Source organism: Mytilus galloprovincialis, chromosome 1, assembly GCF_965363235.1.
Source record: "Mytilus galloprovincialis chromosome 1, xbMytGall1.hap1.1, whole genome shotgun sequence".
In the NCBI taxonomy this organism is placed as follows: Eukaryota; Metazoa; Mollusca; class Bivalvia; order Mytilida; family Mytilidae; genus Mytilus; species Mytilus galloprovincialis.
The window spans coordinates 34,003,223-34,022,986 of NC_134838.1; the positions used below are offsets into that span (position 1 = coordinate 34,003,223).

Below are 19,764 nucleotides of genomic sequence, written 5' to 3' on the forward strand. Positions count from 1 at the left end.
CAGTCTTTCTGTCTGTGTCGTATTAAGTATCACATCAAATCATTCTACTCAAATACTTTGAGGGAAAACTTGTACAGCTGAGTACAACATTGGTTATGGTCATTGTTGAAGGTCGTACAGTGATTAATTGTAACGTAAGTTCTATGACATTTGTTCCCTGATGGAAAGTTCCAATCGCACCACGTCTTGTCGCGATTTACCGTTTTGTTCTGTTGCAGCGTATCACCAATCAATGAACTGATACAGTAAAATGTTGACGTCATAAAACAAAATATCTGACGCCACAATGGAAAAGTGATTGTTGTTGACGTCAAAAATTCAAGCGGCCAGGTCGGCCGGAATTAGCGATAAGGTGTATTGTTTTACTTTGGATTTATGGATAGCATACATGGTATGTGAGAATATATCCTTCACAGAGCATTATTTCAAGAATACTGAAACATTGCAGATAAAATTATTTTGTATTACAGCTACAAGTATGATGCAAGAACATTTGAATTACTGGATCTTCAAAAGTAAGTGTTATTGGAGTATCAAGATAGGTTATAGTAGTGGAAATAATATTCTTGATTTTTTTCTTTCTTAGTTGTATTTGGTATGCAGCAGTTCCATATACACTTTTCATTTCACTGAAGACGACCTATATTAAATGAGGAACTCGTGCTTAGAAAACTTAAATATCCAAATAAGCACCTAATTGCTCGAGACGATAATATTTGGTTTAAAATTAAGATATCAAATCATATATAAATATGGTTATTTTTGTGGCTAATTTAAGATTTACACCTATAATTTGAGTGTTTGTAATTTAGGGAAATATTACGTTCGTTCTTTGGTATGCCTTACAGTCAAAGTAACTTCAAACACAAAATTATAGTTTTATATTTTACTTGTAGAAATATACAACAATAATTTAAATAAGTATTAACAAGGACAAACATTCATCAACAAACATTCTCTCATTCACGCCATTGGATAAATACTTTGAGAAACACGAGTTTCTTTGCTGGCCTTAAATCTTTCTCAGCACCAATAGTGCTTTTATTATGAACCCATTCCTAATTAACAACTATAAACAGGAATGTCTTTTATATTCAGCAAATACTGCCGATGTCGGTTTATTTAACAAAACTTATATCAAATGTTTGTACACTTCCGGTCTGCCGAATCGGATGTATTACAACGATATAAGGTCCAGTTTACCCGCAAAAGTTTAAATGTATAAATAACAAATGATATTTGCTGAACACACGATCACAGTTCAATCCCTATCGCTACGGATTTTGGATTTCTGAAATTAAGTGCTGTAGCCTCTAGTCCAACAGAGCATTAAGGAATGTCTTAACTTTGGCAGTAAATATGGAAGTAAATGCGAAATAACATTTGAATATCACAACAGTAACACTTGGGAAATACATTGCACTGGTTATGTATATAAAAATAGTTTACTCCTGTGAGTTTTCTTAACTTCCACTGTGTGGATTTCTCGTCGGCATCACATATACTGGAATTAAAATCTACTTTTCGCATGAGGGAATGTGAAAATATTATGGTCGTCCTTTATTCTTCCTCCGTCGTGACTTACGGTTCTTTCCTATGCCACATTCACACCCCGTCGTGACGTCAACTTGTTCTTTGATCCAAACCTCCTCGTACACTGTGCTATTTCCCAATGCCGGAATAGGATTACACCTAGAAGGATCTCTTCGTAATATTTTGACACCATATAGTACTGGTTTACAGTCATACAAATTATAGAAACACTTTTTTTGACTTTGGCATGATCCTGATAAAAGGAATGGTGGATAAGTGTCTTTCCTTTTAACCCACTGTTGTTGCAAATGACAAGCCCATGGCAATTTTTTCACCTTTCGGCCTTTTTTAGACTTTCGAATAAACTTTTTTAAATCACTAAATAATTTCTTTTGAGGTTTTTCACCTGAATTTTTACGTGATGATCTAATTCTATCTATTTCATTGTCTTCGTTTACATAGTTACTTTTTGTTTGTCGCTTCCGGCGCATATAATTTATTGAATTTTGATCCGGCTTTGAGCCTTCATCATCTTGTGCGTCTAGTCCATTTTCAGAACGTTCTAAATCAGAAAAGTCTCCGAATTCATCGTCGTCTGTGTTTGAATATGGCATATCATTTAAATAGTCTGAATTATCATCGTCTATTTCATTGTCTAATGCATTTGAAATCGATCTTTCTGTGAATGAATTATGATCTATGTTTTTCTTGTCTATTGCCATTCTTTTCGAGTCGAACGAACTGCCCATTAGATATTGTAAATGTTCGAAGTCCACTTCTCTACAATTGTGAAATAATATTCCTTGTTGACCACCAGCATCAATATTCGTATAGCCTCGATTTGGGGCGGCCAGCGATGAGCTTGTCAGCATCACGGAAAACAATACGAAATAAGCAAGCTCTTTGATTCCCTTGATCTGAAAAAGAAGAACATTGATAAGTGATTGTTGAATTATAAGCTAAGAGTCTATTCATGAAAAAAGAATTTAATAAATATTCATGATTAATGCTTAAGAATATAAAATTGAACATCGTTTTTGATTTATTTTGTCTAATAGGCCCTGGTAAAAGATTGTTTTCAACAAAAAATCAAAAATGAAATTTCTTACATCGTTACATTGTTTTCTATACAATCTTTACATTAATATACTATATTGTAATGAAGACTACTTTATATATGCATATGATTAAAGTCTTCCTATTTATATGAAGATGTGATTTCTTTTATTATCTACTGGGCACCGTTCTCTGAACACCATCTTAAAGTAGTGACAGCTTTATCCCGATATTTTCTGAATTTTACTTTAAATTCAAATATTGATGTTTACACCTGATTTATCTAAGTGGTATGGTGTCTGTTCCCCCCCCCCCCCTAAAAAAATGAGATAATCACGATAATACCCTTCATTCGAAAGTTGCCAACAAAAAACTGGTGCAGTGGTCAAATGACCTTAGTCGGCTATGAAAATCTCAAAATAGTTTAATTTATTAATCTTCATTTTTAACTTTTCGACGCAAAAAGCTGAAGTCCGTGAATCAGTTATTAAATGAATCAATGTTGACTCAGTAATAGGGATATAGTATCAGCGTTTGTCTCTTTAAGTACCCCCACTTCAACAACTTAACATTGGTTGTGGGTGTTTTGAATTGCGGTTTTCAATTACTTTAAAAACTGAAAAGCGCAAGTTATGACACTTATAATAATGCTCTGTCGCATAATCTATCTTATTTGACTTTAATGTGCAGAAATTGTAATTAAATGACTACACATTCCAGACCAGAGGTTGAGGGCGAGAAAACAAATAATAAAATAGACTAAATATGGAAGTGTATATTTGATTTTTTTTCATTTGATCTTCTGATATTTATCTAGAGTTGAAAGCCTATAACGATAATAATCTCTTGGGTAAATTTATATTCAACAAAACAGTTTTCCGTCATTGTTTTTCCCCTTGACTTTCACCCAATGGGAACAGTTAGGCACGACGTATACCAAGTCTGGTATATATCACTGTTCTATTAGGAAAACTTTGATAGAATCATTCAGTTAATGTAGACTATACATAATAATTCCAATTTACTCTTCAAACATTTGTCAAGATTTGATTGTGTTTGACACTTATATTATAACTGTATTGATCAGAACTATGAGTAAGACATCGCGGGATGAATCATAACTTGTACAAGGACACGTCTTTTGGTCAGCGTCAGGTCTCCTCCAAAATTCTCAACGCTAGCAAAATATAGTTGTAATCAATAGACAAATAAGTTATATATATTCTCGTATTGAGTTGTTTTAATCTCAAGCTTGAGAAAACAAAGGCATAGACAATCACATAAACTTTCTTATGAAGTATAGGAAAACGAATTTATACATATGTTTCACACGACACATGATTTTAAATGTTCGTAGGTTTAGGTAACACGACTCTAAAATGATTCAAAAATAAACACAAATTATTTGATTGTTGTAATTTGTAATAGTCGTTGATGATTAAATGTATTATCTATAATTGTTTATCTTTATCAACGTACTGTTATGAAAGTTCAATTTACATCAATAAGCTAATGGCGAAAACGACAATATGCTAGAAGTACTTTATGATAATTTATGATTGTTTAATGCAACTGTTGTACTACTTTTAAAACCCCTATACTACTTTAATATAACGATACAGAAATTGCACTATTTAAAATAAGTATGTAACAAAATATAAAGAGGATATCGATTTATAATTCGTCCTGAATTTGCATGAAATATTCACCACCGGACGTTAAGCACGGAACAATCAATCATTGATAAATAACAAAATAATGATCAATAATCAATTCAATCTATGCAAGCCCGTTCTGGTTATTGCAGTTCTTTAAAACGGAAGATGGAGAGCAGAAAAAAAAATTGCTACATCATTCGATTTTATTTGTTTTCATCCATCTTTTTTTCATTAGCTTTTATGAGCAAATAGTAGTGTAGAAGTACTGAATGTATGTCGGATTGTTTCTCTATCTGAATGTATGTCGGATTGTTTCTCTGTCTCAATGTATGTCGGATTGTTTCTCTATCTCAATGTATGTCGGATTGTTTCTCTATCTCAATGTATATCGGATTGTTTCTCTATCTCAATGTATGTCGGATTGTTTCTCTATCTCAATGTATGTCGGATTGTTTCTCTATCTCAATGTATGTCGGATTGTTTCTCTATCTCAATGTATGTCGGATTGTTTCTCTATCTCAATGTATGTCGGATTGTTTCTCTATCTCAATGTATGGCGGATTGTTTCTCTATCTCAATGTATGGCGGATTGTTTCTCTATCTCAATGTATGGCGGATTGTTTCTCTATCTCAATGTATGTCGGATTGTTTCTCTATCTCAATGTATGTCGGATTGTTTCTCTATCTCAATGTATGGCGGATTGTTTCTCTATCTCAATGTATGGCGGATTGTTTCTCTATCTCTATTTATGACAACTGTGTTGTATTTTGTAAATAAAGATATGTAAACCATTAAAATGCACAGTGTTTAGAACTGCAATTTCTAAATTTGAAATGAGATTTCTATGCAAATTAAGCCGATGACAGGACGTTCAAGTTTAACTTTTTAATTTCTTATATGGGCATTAAATATCGATACAATGACATCGAACTTTTTGGCATGCAAAAATTAAGTTTTGTTGTTGAATCAACGGATCAGCGTACTACACAAGAATTTTCAAATATAATTTTTTTTTGTTTTTCATTTGATTTTTAAAACCTTTTAGTATTTTGCTCAACTGGAAAAGTTTGTCTAGATTTGTATCACGATTTCAATAAATATTTCATACAAAACGTCTTTTTATTACCATTTGATGCTATTTGCAATAATTGAATTATTTCATTCATGTTTTCTGTTTGCCTTTCAGCTCGCTATAGGTTAAAAGCATCTAGACAATGACTGGGGAAAGTTACATATTTAATGATATCAAAACGGCACGTGGGATTTCGTAATCGTTTTGATTACCAGTTTTTGGACTCTATGCTTCCAATCAAAAATCAGATAGAGTCAGCTCTGATTTGATTTTCTCAGACTCTTCAGCGTTTGCTTTTCTGACAACTTGTTTATTACACTGCATAGGAGAAAATGAATTGGACAAAATTAGATTTATTTTAGTTTGTTTTTGCTTGTAGATATGTTTACACAAAATGCGTCGGTGGACATTCCTATTGCATTTCATTTGTCTGAAAAATCAATGAATTCATATCTAAGATAGAAACTTATTAAGTGGTTTATTATAACTTATAATACTATCCAAGGTCACACTATTTCAATCTCTACTGTTTAGGACTGTTTCTTTCAGTTTAAAAAGGGTAATTTACAAGAAAAGTTAACACGTATATTTTACAACCAGTTTAAATAGATTAATTTGAAAGCGCTATCTTTCATGTGGTATAAGAAGGCAAGGTAACAAAACACAACAAAAAAATAAATAAAGACTAAGATGAAAAGTAGCCGTTGAATTGAATAGGAGTCAAGTAAAACGATGTAAAAAGTTATGATATTGTATTGATATAAACCTATAAATACTCGAGCAACGTAAAGTATTACGGAAATAACAAAAAAATAAAAGTCCGGACTCTATTTGATACCATGCATAAAAGGTGCGTATTTTTTTTTTTTTTTTTTAAGTTGCATAGTTATTGAAATATTTTAGCATCAAGAGGGTCTGGCTGGGGTTTACAGAATAGAGAATAAAGTTCAAAAAACAATACGGAATGCACGGCCTAAAAATGAAAAATAGACCAAAACTGTCAAGTCTGGAGAATAATGAAGGGCAAAAATTAATAATAAAAAAAATAGAGTAATGTTTAAACATATTTAAGAAAAGAGGAAAACGAGTCTTAACATTTTCCGAATACATTAACAGTTACCCCCAGCGAAGCTCACTATCCTGCATATTTGAATCTAATATATCGCCATTCTTAAAACTGTGTTTTCAGAAGAGAAAATAATGAATACTACTTTATTTGACTTGTTTAACCATTGAAAAACAACAGCCGATATTTTATATTATCTTGTATTCAGGTTTGACTACTAAAGTAACAAGCAGTGTTACATAACAGGCTACTAATAGTGACCTTGTGTCTTAGTTGACATGAACACATTATACATCCATTCTGTAATAAATGTTTGTGGTTTAGGCCTTACTGTCTCTTTGTAATAAACTTTTAAAGAAATAAATTTGTGAACATTTTAACTTTAATCGTATTGTAAGTTTTTGCTATTTTCTGTGTATTTAAAGTACATGTATTTGACAGAACGGTAATTGGCGCGCGTGCCTAGGGCAATCTGTTTGGAGACAATGTTCCGGAATTCAAGTCAACATGAATGCAACATTATTTGAAAGCGTAATTTTAACCTCATTACATAAATTACGCGTTAAATGTCTATAATCGTGTAAGATAGTTTTAGAGAATTTTGTCTGTGCTAAATGGTATACAATGTAGTCCGTGTAACACGTTTGTTTAAATGTACAACATCTTAAAAATACGATAATTTTGTGTTCAAAATGAATTTACGAACTTGTCAGCCATTTGCTAACGTAAGTCGTTTAGATAATCCTCTTCAAAGAAACAATGTTTTAGAGTGCAGTTCGTTTTAAAGATATGCATACCATACCGCCTTGGTCATTCGGTAAGATATAGTTTCATTTGTAGGTAATATTTAGTATCGAAGGTATCATGCATCAAGTACGCCACTGGCTTCTAACACTAGCGACATTTAAACAATTTCAATTTATAGTTTTAGTGATTTGTATTTAAACTCGGATTCATGCAGTTTCCATGCAAAGTTGATCTTAGGAATTACAAATAATGTAAAGGAGATAACGGCTAAGGCCAAATAAAAAAGTATGTGTGGTTCCAGTTACATCTGAAAAAAAGTAAGGGTAGGTAGGTAGGGATTTTTTTTATTTTATGGGTTCTTTTTGACATTGAGTCTATGGGAGCAATATTCTGACTTTAACAGTGCTTAATGAAAAAAGACAATAAAATCTTAATGTTAGGCTATTTTTAAGTAGGGAAGGTAGTGTTACTGGAACCACACATATAGTTTTATTTGGCCTAATCTGTAAGTTGACATCAACAAACCGAAATAAAACACAAACTCTGCCACCGACCACCAAGTTCATAAAGGACAAAAGCACTATATATGTAGAACACATACAAAGACTTTGTTCCTTGCATTATCATTTTTTATGTAAGTGACCTTTTGCTTATTGGTCCAAAACTGTTCCTGTTTTTATCTAACTTTCAAACAACACCTGATGAAGGTTCGACATGAATTTGGTATTATATATTGTTGTTAAAAGAATATATAGCCGACGAAAAATTCATTTACGTTCAAAATAAGCATTTTGTGGATATGGAATTATTCAATGTCTACCGTTTTTTTTTTTTGTTTTTTTTTTTTTTTGTAATGATGAAGAAAGGGTTAATTTATCGTTTCCCTCAGTTTTGGTTTGTTACCCCGATTTTGTTTTTTGTCCATAGATTTACGAGTTCTGAACAGCGGTATACTACTGTTGTCTTTATTTATATGTGTGTATTTGTGAAAAATAAGCATGGACTTATTATAAAAAGAAGGCTATAAGATACTAAATTAGGCTTTATAACTTTCCCAAGAACAACGAAGAATTCTTCATCAAACTTTTTTAAAGTTGCCTGAAAGTTAATAAACGATTAAATATACTATTATGAATTCAACTATAAAATATATATACCAACCTTTAGTAATGTTGACGAAGAACACATTTCACGAACATTTGTACGGTACTTTTTCGTCTTTTCTCCTTGCAGAAATATCAATGAAACCATATCAGTCTCCTCTTAACCGAGGAAACTTTGTCAGGAACATTATTGTCTTGTGCTTTAAAACAAAAACTTCTCAGTTTGGTTTATAGATGTTTCAACTTCTTCACTTGTTGGTTGTTCTCTGCAACTATAAGTTCTAAAGCTGTATACTGCTACCGTCCACTTAGTTGACGCGTTCCATTCACTCTCATATTAAATAATATTATATTCCATTCATTGTATTCATAGAGATATCCAGATAAGTTCACTATATATGAATAAGCAGTCTGACGGGAAATACCATTTCAACTTTCGGCTAGAGCTGACTTTTATAACACATCCGAATGGGTCATAAGGGCAGCAGACTCCCACGCAACACTTCTCAGACACAATAATTCTTGATGCTGAAAGATATCAATAAATGAAAATAAATAAATTTGTCGAATATTTATAGCATTTTCCAATATAAATTCGTGATAGATAATTCATCGATACAATATAAAGGAAATATATAATGCATTAACTTATGCGGACAGAAATGTTAGTGGTCAAAACACACCTTCAACAAATGAAAGCACGCCCTTGGAGGTGGTTCATTTTTGTCTTTTTCTTAAAAACCTCAAAATTACATTAATTCATGACTTCTTCATCCCCCGCAGTCATTTACATTCTTCAAATTAACAAAAGGTAAAATCCTGTTACATTTACGACAGAAAGTTGGGTTTCCAATAATTGATAATATCGTTCTTCGAGAGGTCTGTCTTTAGTTGGAGTTAATATCAAAGTGATAGGATTACCGATAAATAAGCCGGTTTATAGTTATTTTATATGATATGGATAAGTGACCACTTAAATTTTCAGGAAAACACTTGATTGAGTTATAAGTATAATTTAAGAGGTTAGTCATAAATTTTACTTCACCGAATTCAAATCAAACGAATGTACATCATTATAAAATATGTTTTCTTTGTTGTTTATTTCTACATTAAGACTCACTTAAATTTTTAACTTCTACACGTTTGTCCTTGATAACTTTTCATTTTAAAATCCAAATGTATTTTATCAGTTTGAATACCTATTCTCTATTTTTCAAAACATTAATATAACGTACGTTTGAGTATTATTTAACTTACAAGGTAACTACAAGGTCTTGAGATGTTTCAATATCCACGTGTTTGTTATTTCCTTACTACGACAGGTATGAATACATTCGAATAATTAGTCCCATCAAAATAGGTGACTAAAAATCATAAAAATAGCATAACTTGTCAATATCAAATAATTAGTTAAAGATTTAAATTGATTAACGGTCTCTAATTAGAACTACAAAATAGTAACGCTGGTGTCACAATCTATCACCACGCTAAAATAGGCGTAAATAAAATTCAATATTGACGAAGCAGTGAACAATTTAACTCATGACGCCTTATAAGACATTTTTTCCCATATTGTTTGGTTATACATTCTAAACCCGTCACAGTTACGGTGCATTTTTCTTATTTCTGGATGTGACGGACAAACATTAGACCTTAAATGAACTAATGAGGTTTTAGATCGGAATTTTAGTTTTTGATCAAGTACCATAGAGTAAAAAATAGAATAAATAGAGTTGTTTGTTATTTTGGTTACGTATTCTAAAGCCTCGGTCACACCTTACCGGATAGCTCGAACGGACGCCTAACGGATAACTTTTTTTCAATCCGTTAGACGTCCGTCCATATCCGTTGCATGTCCGTTAAGCGTCCGTTTTATCCGTTGCATGTCCGTTAAGCGTCCGTTTTATCCGTCGACGTCCGTTCTGTCCGGTGGAAAATTTTGAGCATGTTCAAAACTTTGAACGGACGTCTAACGGATAAAATGTCCGTTGAACGTCCGTTAGACGTCCGTTAGGCGTCCGTTTTGTACGGTACTCGTCCGTTTCGTTTCCGTTTTGTATCCGTTACGTGTCCGTTATACATCCGTTGGAGGTCTGGCAGATAAATTCACCAACGGACTTCTAACGGACATCTAACGGATAAAACGGATGAGAAACGGACTTCTAACGGACGTATAACGGACATAACGGATGATGAACGGATCTGAAACGGATAAAATTGATGCCAATTGAAAATTTCTCGTCAGAAATGCCAAAAATATTTCTTAAGGTTCATGAATTCTTATTATTCATAATCGATCTTAGAGTAAGGGCACATCTTCACAATCAATCAGCTGTTAAACTTTAATATTCAGGTCAGACACTACCCTTTAGCGGCATTTTGAAGAACAAACAAAAACCAGTTACACAGAACTTTGACAAATAGATTTGCTTTCATTATATTGCATGTTTTTTCAGTTTTGTTTGGTAGGATTTGCATGATTTTTTTATGTGATAGTCGGTTAAAAAGTTCATCAGAGCTCATGTTTTGTCTGTTATTATGTATATATATGCCGACTCGAAATAAAATCAACTTACTTAATTACTTAACTAGAACATTTTCAATATTAATGCGATTGACATGTATTATTATTGTCGCCTTTAATTTTTTCGTATATCTTGTTTATCCGTTTTATCTGGTACGCTTCCGTTAGGTGTCCGTTTTATGCGGTACTCGTCCGTTGGATGTACGTTCGACATCCGTTCTGTCCGTTACGTCTCCGTTTCTCGTCCGTTGCATATCCGTTGCATGTCCGTTATGCATTCGTTAGGCGTCCGTTTTAGTTGGTCAGTACATCAACGGACGCCCAACGGATAACAATTTTGTCAACGGACAACTTTTATTTTCATCCGTTAGGCGTCCGTTCGTCTTATCCGGTAAGGTGTGACCGAGGCTTTAGCCACGATGTTTACAAAGGCGGGGAAATCTATATCGAATATGTACAAATAGTTAGGAAATACTACACTGCTCTTCAAGTCGCGTCTCAATTTCAAAAGTGTAATGTGAAAATCAATTACTCTTCATGTATCGCTTATTCTTTAATTTACGTAATAAAAAACTTTCATATAAATGATTAAAGATTTTATCTTGCAATTTAGAATTATTTAAACTATTTGTGATGACGAATTATTAAAAAAAACAGAAGTCATCCGTTTATAACAAATTGAAACATAGTTAAATATCAGACACGTTCTGAAATATAACTGTACACATTTAAGACTCATTTTTTCTTTCTAAAAGTAGTTTGGTAGGTTAAAAAGTATGTTGTCAAAATATTGGATCACATAACTTTGATATGTATAGTCAAAACACCTAGTTAAAGTAAATTCACGAGCTGTTGATAAAATGTAATGAACATTTGATCTCATAATTTGAAGTATATAACTTTTTACTTTAATTAAAAAGCTAAGAGTAGAGATGTTTTGTACCTAGTAGAAAAAACATTAGTAAAAAATACACACACTTATATTCGATAAAGGTATTAAATATATATTTTTTCCATTTTCTCATACAAATAATAAATGTTTTCATGATTTTCGTGACTCTGAATAAATTAAAATCGTTGTAAAATTGTACCAAAGTATCTTAAAGAAACATGGAAATTGAAATCGAATATAACTTAAAGTATCTTAAGACTCTTGAATAAAGTTCTACTGTAGACTAAGAAAATTTCAAAAAGTAAAACTTTGGTTCAACAAGAAATTGTGCCAGCATGGGAACACTGTCTTTAAAAGACCATAAATACCTTTTTTTAAAAAGGTTGCATATTGATAGTTTAAAAACACTGACATCTTATAACATGGTATATGACGTATTCACTTTTAAAATGATTTATATATAAAATTTCTTTGGCAAACGTAATAAACGAATACATTGCATTATGATACTTTTTTTAACTTTTACAATTAAAGTGTAAAAATTGAACATCATGTCCTACCTTACCTAAGAGGAATCCTTTAAAAGTAAAAATTCTACTTTCTGTTTATCTCGAATTGCTTTAACATTTTCATTTCTTTTGTACCCTATTGTATATGATAATTTTGGTTTTTAATAAGGTTTTTCCATTGTTGTTTGTTGTACGTTCTCACGGTGTTTTAGTTCATACTTTTTTGTTTTCTTTTTAATCCATATGCAGACATTTTAATTAACAGAGAAAGCAAAAATATCTGTCTGAGTATTGGATTATCATTAAAAACTAAATAAAAATTAATAAAAGACAAGATTATAATTGTAATATACGGATTATCGATTTAAAGAATGTTGGTATAATATACTTTTAATTTTAACTGTATACATATGACACGCGAGTATTACGAGTTCACTCCCTTTCCCTGCACAAGAACAAGATAAATCCAGTAGCTGCCAAAATCAATTAGACAATGTCATTTTAACTGAGATTGATGATAATCATTATATCATATGTTATACAACAGTGTGTACTTCTGCTGTGATTTATATGGGTTATCAAAAATCAGGATATATATGTAGACTTTTTCTTATACATCAATTCATCTTCATTTTAAATACCAGAACATTTTAACTACTTCGCATACTTCAATTTTCTATCCAAAATAAAGTGTTACCAAAATATCATTTTAGTAATATGCTCGTTATCATTATTTATAACCCCTGTACAATCATATATTTACTTTAAAGAATGAAATGTTTTAAATAAAGAAAAACATGAAATAAGTATATGAAATATATATGTATTATACATGAAAGGAAACTTTTTACTTACGATATTTATATAGCCATACTTAAGATATAATGTGTCTTTTTATTTGATTCAAAGGTATGCATTTTTACACACATGCACTTCCTTTGCAATTCACTGCAATGAGAAGGCGGGTATACACATAACAAAGAAAACTACAAGTGACAAAATTCCTAAATATTTACCTGATTATGAAACCAACGATCTGAATTCTTTTCAAAATGTGCATTCCAGAATATATTTATCATAAATCAACAGATGATTTTCCCGTTTGTACTGAAATGTACGTTTATCCAAAACTAAACGTACTTTAGATCTGTTTTAATTCCAATTAATACTAAACTCCTTTTGATATTTTTTAGCACATTTTCATCTTTCACTAGTACGTATGCGTATTAATAACTGTATTTCAGCAACTTCATAACTAAATTTCTACACCAAATAAAGTGATATTAATTCCAACTCACATAAATAAGTAAATTTCTATCCCTTTGTATAGGTATATATCTAATATATGTATTTAACTTATATTAACTTTCAAAAACACATTACAAAGACATGCATAAATCGGTATCAGTATATTCCCTTATATTTACATGTCATTCTCGGTGACAAATTATATATATAACTGAACGTCTTCTTGTAATCCGTGTCACAAGTATTTCACGCAAGTATGAGCGGCAATAATTTTATACTTTAGACTCCTCGCATAATCAAACCCTTTAATAGCTTGTGTGAATGACAAAGTTTTTTAAAACAGCTGATTTTGCTTTATCAGAAATTTTTAAAATACCTTGTTGCATCTTATTTGTGTGTGACTTCATAAGAATATTTACACATGGAAATATAACACCAGGTTGAGAAAAAAGAGAATCTATTCAAAGACATGTATTTGTTTTGATTTGATACTATGTAAAGCCATAATGAACTACGTGTGGTAAAAATCACTTCACAACAAAGTCAAATAGAGTGTTAAACCAAGGACGTAAGGAAGTTGAACTATTTCGCACCCGCGTGCTCCTTTTTATACGATAAATACATTTTTTTCTTTTTGATGAAAATATTACAAAAAGACCAATTTGATTCGAAATACATGATTTAAATACTACGTAAGGGAGATTGTTTTTATACATTCCATTTATTCGCCCCTTTTATACATAATGTCACGGTACATATTTTTGTTTATTATATAGTGAAATCCATTACCTACGGATCGTTGAAAACTACACTTGTACATGGAAGCGCATGTTTTTGAAATTAACAAGCTAGACATATTTTATAATGTGAAAACGTTGCATATGGCATCTTACTCGTCTTGAGTAGACATAAACTAGATCGACTACATTTAAAATAACTCATACAATAAGAGTAACCATATAATCCCTCTTTTTGCACATTAAAGTAACCGGCATGTCATTTTAGAGTAAATATTTTCCTATCATATGTTGAGCATAGTTTTATTTGAGCATACTATCTTTCAAACATTTTCATCATGATCCCTATAAAACCGCAAAAATCATATGACTCACAAAGTTCGTATGCAAATGATAGAGAGACAAGATGCCATTTGCGACAGGAATATGTGAACCCTTCTAGAAAACATGACATGCGACCTGAATATGTGAATCCTTCTGGAATTCATGATATTAGTTCTAGAGGGAGTTACGAACTAATATATGTTCACGTCAACATGCCACGGATTAAAATTGCTTATATATTTTATTAGAGTTTCGTACACTTGGTTGTATGTCTGTATACATGATTGGGGCCATAATTCCAATGCGCACATTAAAAGAACACAGCACTCATTGTTCGTTAAAGAATACGGTCAACAACCAACAAAAGGATAAGTAGTACACATTGTATAGTCTGTCTGCATTCATTATTGTTTTCAGAGAGTTTTTATATTGTTGTTTAAAATTGAAAATGGAAATGGTGAATGTGTCATAGAGACAACAACCCGATTAAACAGCAGAAAAGGCAACCAATGCGTCTTCAACACGATGAGAAAATCCACGCACCTGTAGGCGAGCTTCAGCTGGCCCTTTAACACGAATGTGTACTAGTTCAGTGATAACGGACGTCATATTAAACTCCAAAATATATAAATGAACTAAAATTTGCATATTGTTGTTTCATATAGGCCTATGCATGAAACAGTTTCTGCCGTAAAAATAAATTAAAAAACACAATTGAACTGTTTCAGCCGTCTCATTCTAGTGCTGGTATCTGAATTGCTCCTTCCAGTAACCTTCGACCTTGCCAAGTACAAAAAGTTCGTTCTTTTTTAAAACGACCAGCAAGTATGTACTTTGTGTACACTAACAAAAGGTATAATCTTACACTTCTTTCAGACATATACCTTTACTTGAAGTATTTCCGTGCTCTTGTACGAATCAGAGATGTCACAAATTGCCTTTCATAGCACCGAAAGTTTCACTGGCATCTTCGACAGTAAAAAATTTAGACCGTAGTTTTAAATCATTTGAAAAATATGCACATACAATACAGATATTTACCCTACATGTAATTTCAAACATATTATGCACATAAAAATGTAGGTCTTAAAATTTCAAAGTAATTTTGGTTGACAGTGATAAATGAAGTTCAGTCAAAGGTACCTATAGTACAGTGGAAGAGGCATGTCTAAAGGTCTTTAATATATCTATAATTTGATACTAGTAACTTTCAAGATAAATTTCTCCTTATAATTTCAAACACCAAATCAAAAGCTAAATATGTTTTTAATTTTACAACCTTTCACACGTGCTCTAACAACCTGTCATATCAAATATATGCAAAGGAAATTACACCCCTACTTCAACGTGTGCAGTTTTTTTCTCAGGTAAAATATATACAATCTCATAACCATATAAGCCATTTCAATAAAAATTCATGTTAAAAACTAAGCAGTAAAAATATGCTTAAACAGTGTATAAATAAATCGGTTTTAAATTTCCTATTTATTGGTTAAATGTTTACAAATATTTGAGGAAGATATGACGATAGAGAGTGAAGATCTATCTCTTTATGACTTTATTATTTAAACAAGGAATGCAAAACATATTAATTCTATTCATACCAATTTCAAATAGATATACAAAAAAGCTTTAAAAATCAAGCAGGTATAAAAGTAAGGAGATTTTCTTTTCGTGGTTCTTGCTTCAAAGCTATTTAAACATTGAAATTCCACGATCAGTTATTTCATTCCTGAATACGTGTTTAGTTTTCTAAATGAGCAAGCTGTGGTTTACCTTTATTTGAGTACAAGGTGTTTTATTTAGCTGCATCAGTGAGCAGGACCAATTCAAGTACTTAGTTTGGTATTTAATGTGTGTCTAATGAATAATACATGGTTTGAACAATCAAAGTATACAATTAAAGATGTCCAACAACAGCAATGCATTTTAATTACAGTCTATTCAAAATTCTTTGTCAATAAATATTTGCATAGTATGCCCTTAATGTGAAGCAAAATTGAGTGTGTTACATTTATTTAAACTACAGGCTATTAAAAAATCTGCTTTAAAATCAGCTGATTTTCAAGTTATATTGTTGAGAAAAAACGTCAGGGATGTTAAGTAATGGTAAAACTTAGTACGGAGAGAAATATGAAATAATCAAATGAAGTGTTAAACATATAAAAGCTCGAAAAATGACAGACAATGCGATGAAAAAATATGCACTACTTCATAAAACATTACAATAAAATTAAACATTAGAGGGGATACAATGCTCCTTAAAATATAACATTAATAAAACTACGCCATAAAACATTACATATTTACTAAACACAAGAAGGCATACAATGCTCCATAAAACATAACAACAAAACATTAAACCTAAACACTAAAAGGCACACAATGCTCCATAAAACATTACATAAAAGCTAAACACGAGAAGGTAGAAAAATGCTCCATAAAATATTAAATTAAAACTAAACGCGCGAAAGCAGTGTCTATAAAAAATGCATTAAAATTAAACACGAGAAGGCATACAGAGCTCCATAAACATTACATTGAAACTAAACACGAGAAGGCATACAGTGCTCTATAAACATTACATTGAAACTAAACACGAGAAGGCATATTGAGCTCCATAAAACATTACATTAAAACTTAACACGAAAAAGCACACAGTATATTTAACATTATATTAAGAATAAACGCGAGAAGGTATGCAGGGCTTCATACAACATCTATACTATTAAACGAGAATACCTCATTTTGTGTGTCGCTTCTCTTCCTTCCACAATAAATCAATCATCATGCCTCTGTGTCCTATAGGTAACATGCATAGTCGCATTTGTCATCCATTCTTATGATTATTCAGATTGAGTTATTTTGGGAGAAAAACGACAAAAAAGGAGTCCGGATATGATTCCGTCATCAGACTAAATTTGTTTTAAGCCCGGAATTTCGGGATCAGGACCCCTCCGACCAACCCTTAAATTAGCCTTAGTCGGTCTTAGTCATTTATACAAGATTCATATCCTACTATTTGCATGTTAATAAGGCTCTCAAAAGAAAATGCACCGATGGATTGTTCTAGAAGCATATTTTATTAGACTAATAATGGTCTATATATAAGCAGTTACATTTATTTCAGGTTTGAAACGGTGCAAATTTTTGATTTGATTTGACTTTTACCAAAAGAAGCATTGTAGCAAAGGAGAAGAATAATTGTGGTCTGAGGACAGAAGCACGAAAATAATTGAATTTAACAGAAAGGAAACAAATATCGGACTTTAGGGAGAGGGCTTTTGATACCTTTTGTGAAATTCTCCATACATGATATCTTTTACAAAGAATCATCCTACAACAGTTCACAAGCTGTATATGCCCGCGATTTCGCGGGTGTGTTCTAGTTATATTGAAACTAAACACGAGAAGACATGTAATTCTCCATGTCATGAACACTAAACACAAGAAGACACACAGTGATGCGTGCTCGATAAAACATTTAACTTAAACTAAACAGGAGAAGGCATGCAATGCTTCATGAAACATTACATTAACAATGAACACTATAGAAGGCACGCAGTACTCTATAAAAGATTGTCCATACTTGTATAGAAAGTTTTTCTGTTATAACAGTGTTAGAAAATCAAACGACCGTTAACTTGAACTTCATTAATATCTAGGTTAAACAATGTGATATCCTATAGCAAGGGTTAATATTGTGTAATGTTTCACATTATTATCAAGAAATTAGTTTCTATCTGTAATTAAAGGTCAAAGACTTTATGTACAAAAAAATATATAGTGTTAAAGACCATATATAATGTCAAACAAGAAGTCGCGTGCGTTGTCTTACAAGTCTCGTTGAACAAAGAGAATTGCCTGATAACGATGATTATTACAAATCAACCTAAGTGTTGACCTTGTTAACCTCGTATAACTAGACATCGTTAATCTATCAAACAGTTAGAAAAATTATAATCCATATATTACTGTCTTTTCAAGTTGTATGTCTGAAAGCGATTTAGAAACATTTATTTCACGAAGAAAATAACAGTTGTAATCTATACTTTTATGTCGACGTCTTTAATTCATCATATGTGTGTATATTATTACTTTAAATTTATGAGTTTACTATATATCTCTCGTATTTGTAAATTGAGAGCTGTAGCTATTATAAGAAACGGACTAAGGATAAAAACAGCTTACTATATATAATGACTTTCATCGATTAAGAGTACCGTTAGCTAATCTGGCATGGAAGGCGCAATTGACTGCACTTTAAGTTTTTATAGGCTCTGCGACTCTAAAACCATGTTTGCCAAAATAGTTTCTCTGATTGAGATTAAAGTTATCTATACCAGGAACATATATATTGATAAACTGTTCCCAGTTTCATGATATCAATAATATACTTTCATTTTTCAAAACTGTATTTCAAGAAAGCGAGCTACTCATTCATATTTTTTGTCCAATTTAATAATAATAAAAAAGTAGAACTGAATTCGGTAATGTATCAGGGCCACCTGCTTAATGTCGGGTAAGGGAACAAAGGGTAAATAAAAACATCTTAAATGCCTTTAAAAGCATATGCAGTGTAACAAGATCGCGTGCAATATTTTTAGTAAAGTGTTGATTTATGACAATAAAAAGTGTCTCGTCATAGGTAGGGTATCGTTTATATCATAGATATCATTACACAACTTTCGATTGATTTATGCAGATTGGTCTGAAAGGAAAGGATAGAATATCTTCACCTTACAGATGTATTTGGTAGGATATAAATATCATTATTTTACAAATGGATCTGGTAGGATAGTATAGAATATAACAAATGCATTTGCATGTTTATAGCGTATAAACGTCAATAAAATAAATTTAAAGAATTTTGAGTTTTCAATGTGCATGAATTCTTAAGTTCTGATTAAAATTATTTAAGTTTGATAGGTCTTTTTTTTTAGCAACCGAGTTGTCTGTGTCTTTTCGATAGCCTCTATTATTACCATACCTAATTAATGTATTTTTTTTTTTTGTGAACTTGTTCTCGTCCTGAACATGTATGAAATATTTGCCACTGAACGTTAAGCAACCAACAATCAATCGATCAACTTTTCGATACATGAGTCCCTCTAGTATATTTCGCCCCTCTTTTAATTGTGTAATATTATTAATTGTTGAACTTTACCTTTATGACTGGACTTCAATGATGAGTTGTTAAACGAGATATAGATTATGATAATAAAAATTCAAAGTTTAAAACATAAAAGGCAACAAGTCAGTATAGTATGTGAGAACTGATGAGATCACTGTAT

At 31.6% G+C, this 19,764-nt stretch overlaps 1 protein-coding gene across 5 annotated transcripts in view; it reads right to left on the reverse strand.

Annotated features, from left to right (window-relative positions):
* Positions 1 to 871: 871 nt before the first annotated feature.
* The window catches only part of LOC143072219 (uncharacterized), a 41,778-nt gene continuing 22,885 nt past the window's right edge, over positions 872 to 19,764 (reverse strand). Inside the window, exons 1-3 of one of the 5 annotated variants that reach the window (XM_076247065.1) lie at positions 13,178 to 13,640; positions 8,295 to 8,764; positions 872 to 2,450 (exon numbers count right to left, since the gene is read on the reverse strand). In XM_076247065.1, coding sequence (XP_076103180.1) covers positions 1,548 to 2,450; positions 8,295 to 8,384 — 993 coding nt within the window. In that variant the 5' untranslated portion in view covers positions 8,385 to 8,764; positions 13,178 to 13,640 and the 3' untranslated portion in view covers positions 872 to 1,547. Of the gene's footprint in view, positions 2,451 to 8,294; positions 8,765 to 9,062; positions 9,152 to 9,493; positions 9,588 to 13,016; positions 13,107 to 13,177; positions 13,641 to 19,764 lie in introns of those variants that run through there. The other 4 variants (XM_076247095.1, XM_076247078.1, XM_076247085.1 and 1 more) reach the window with 4 other exon arrangements.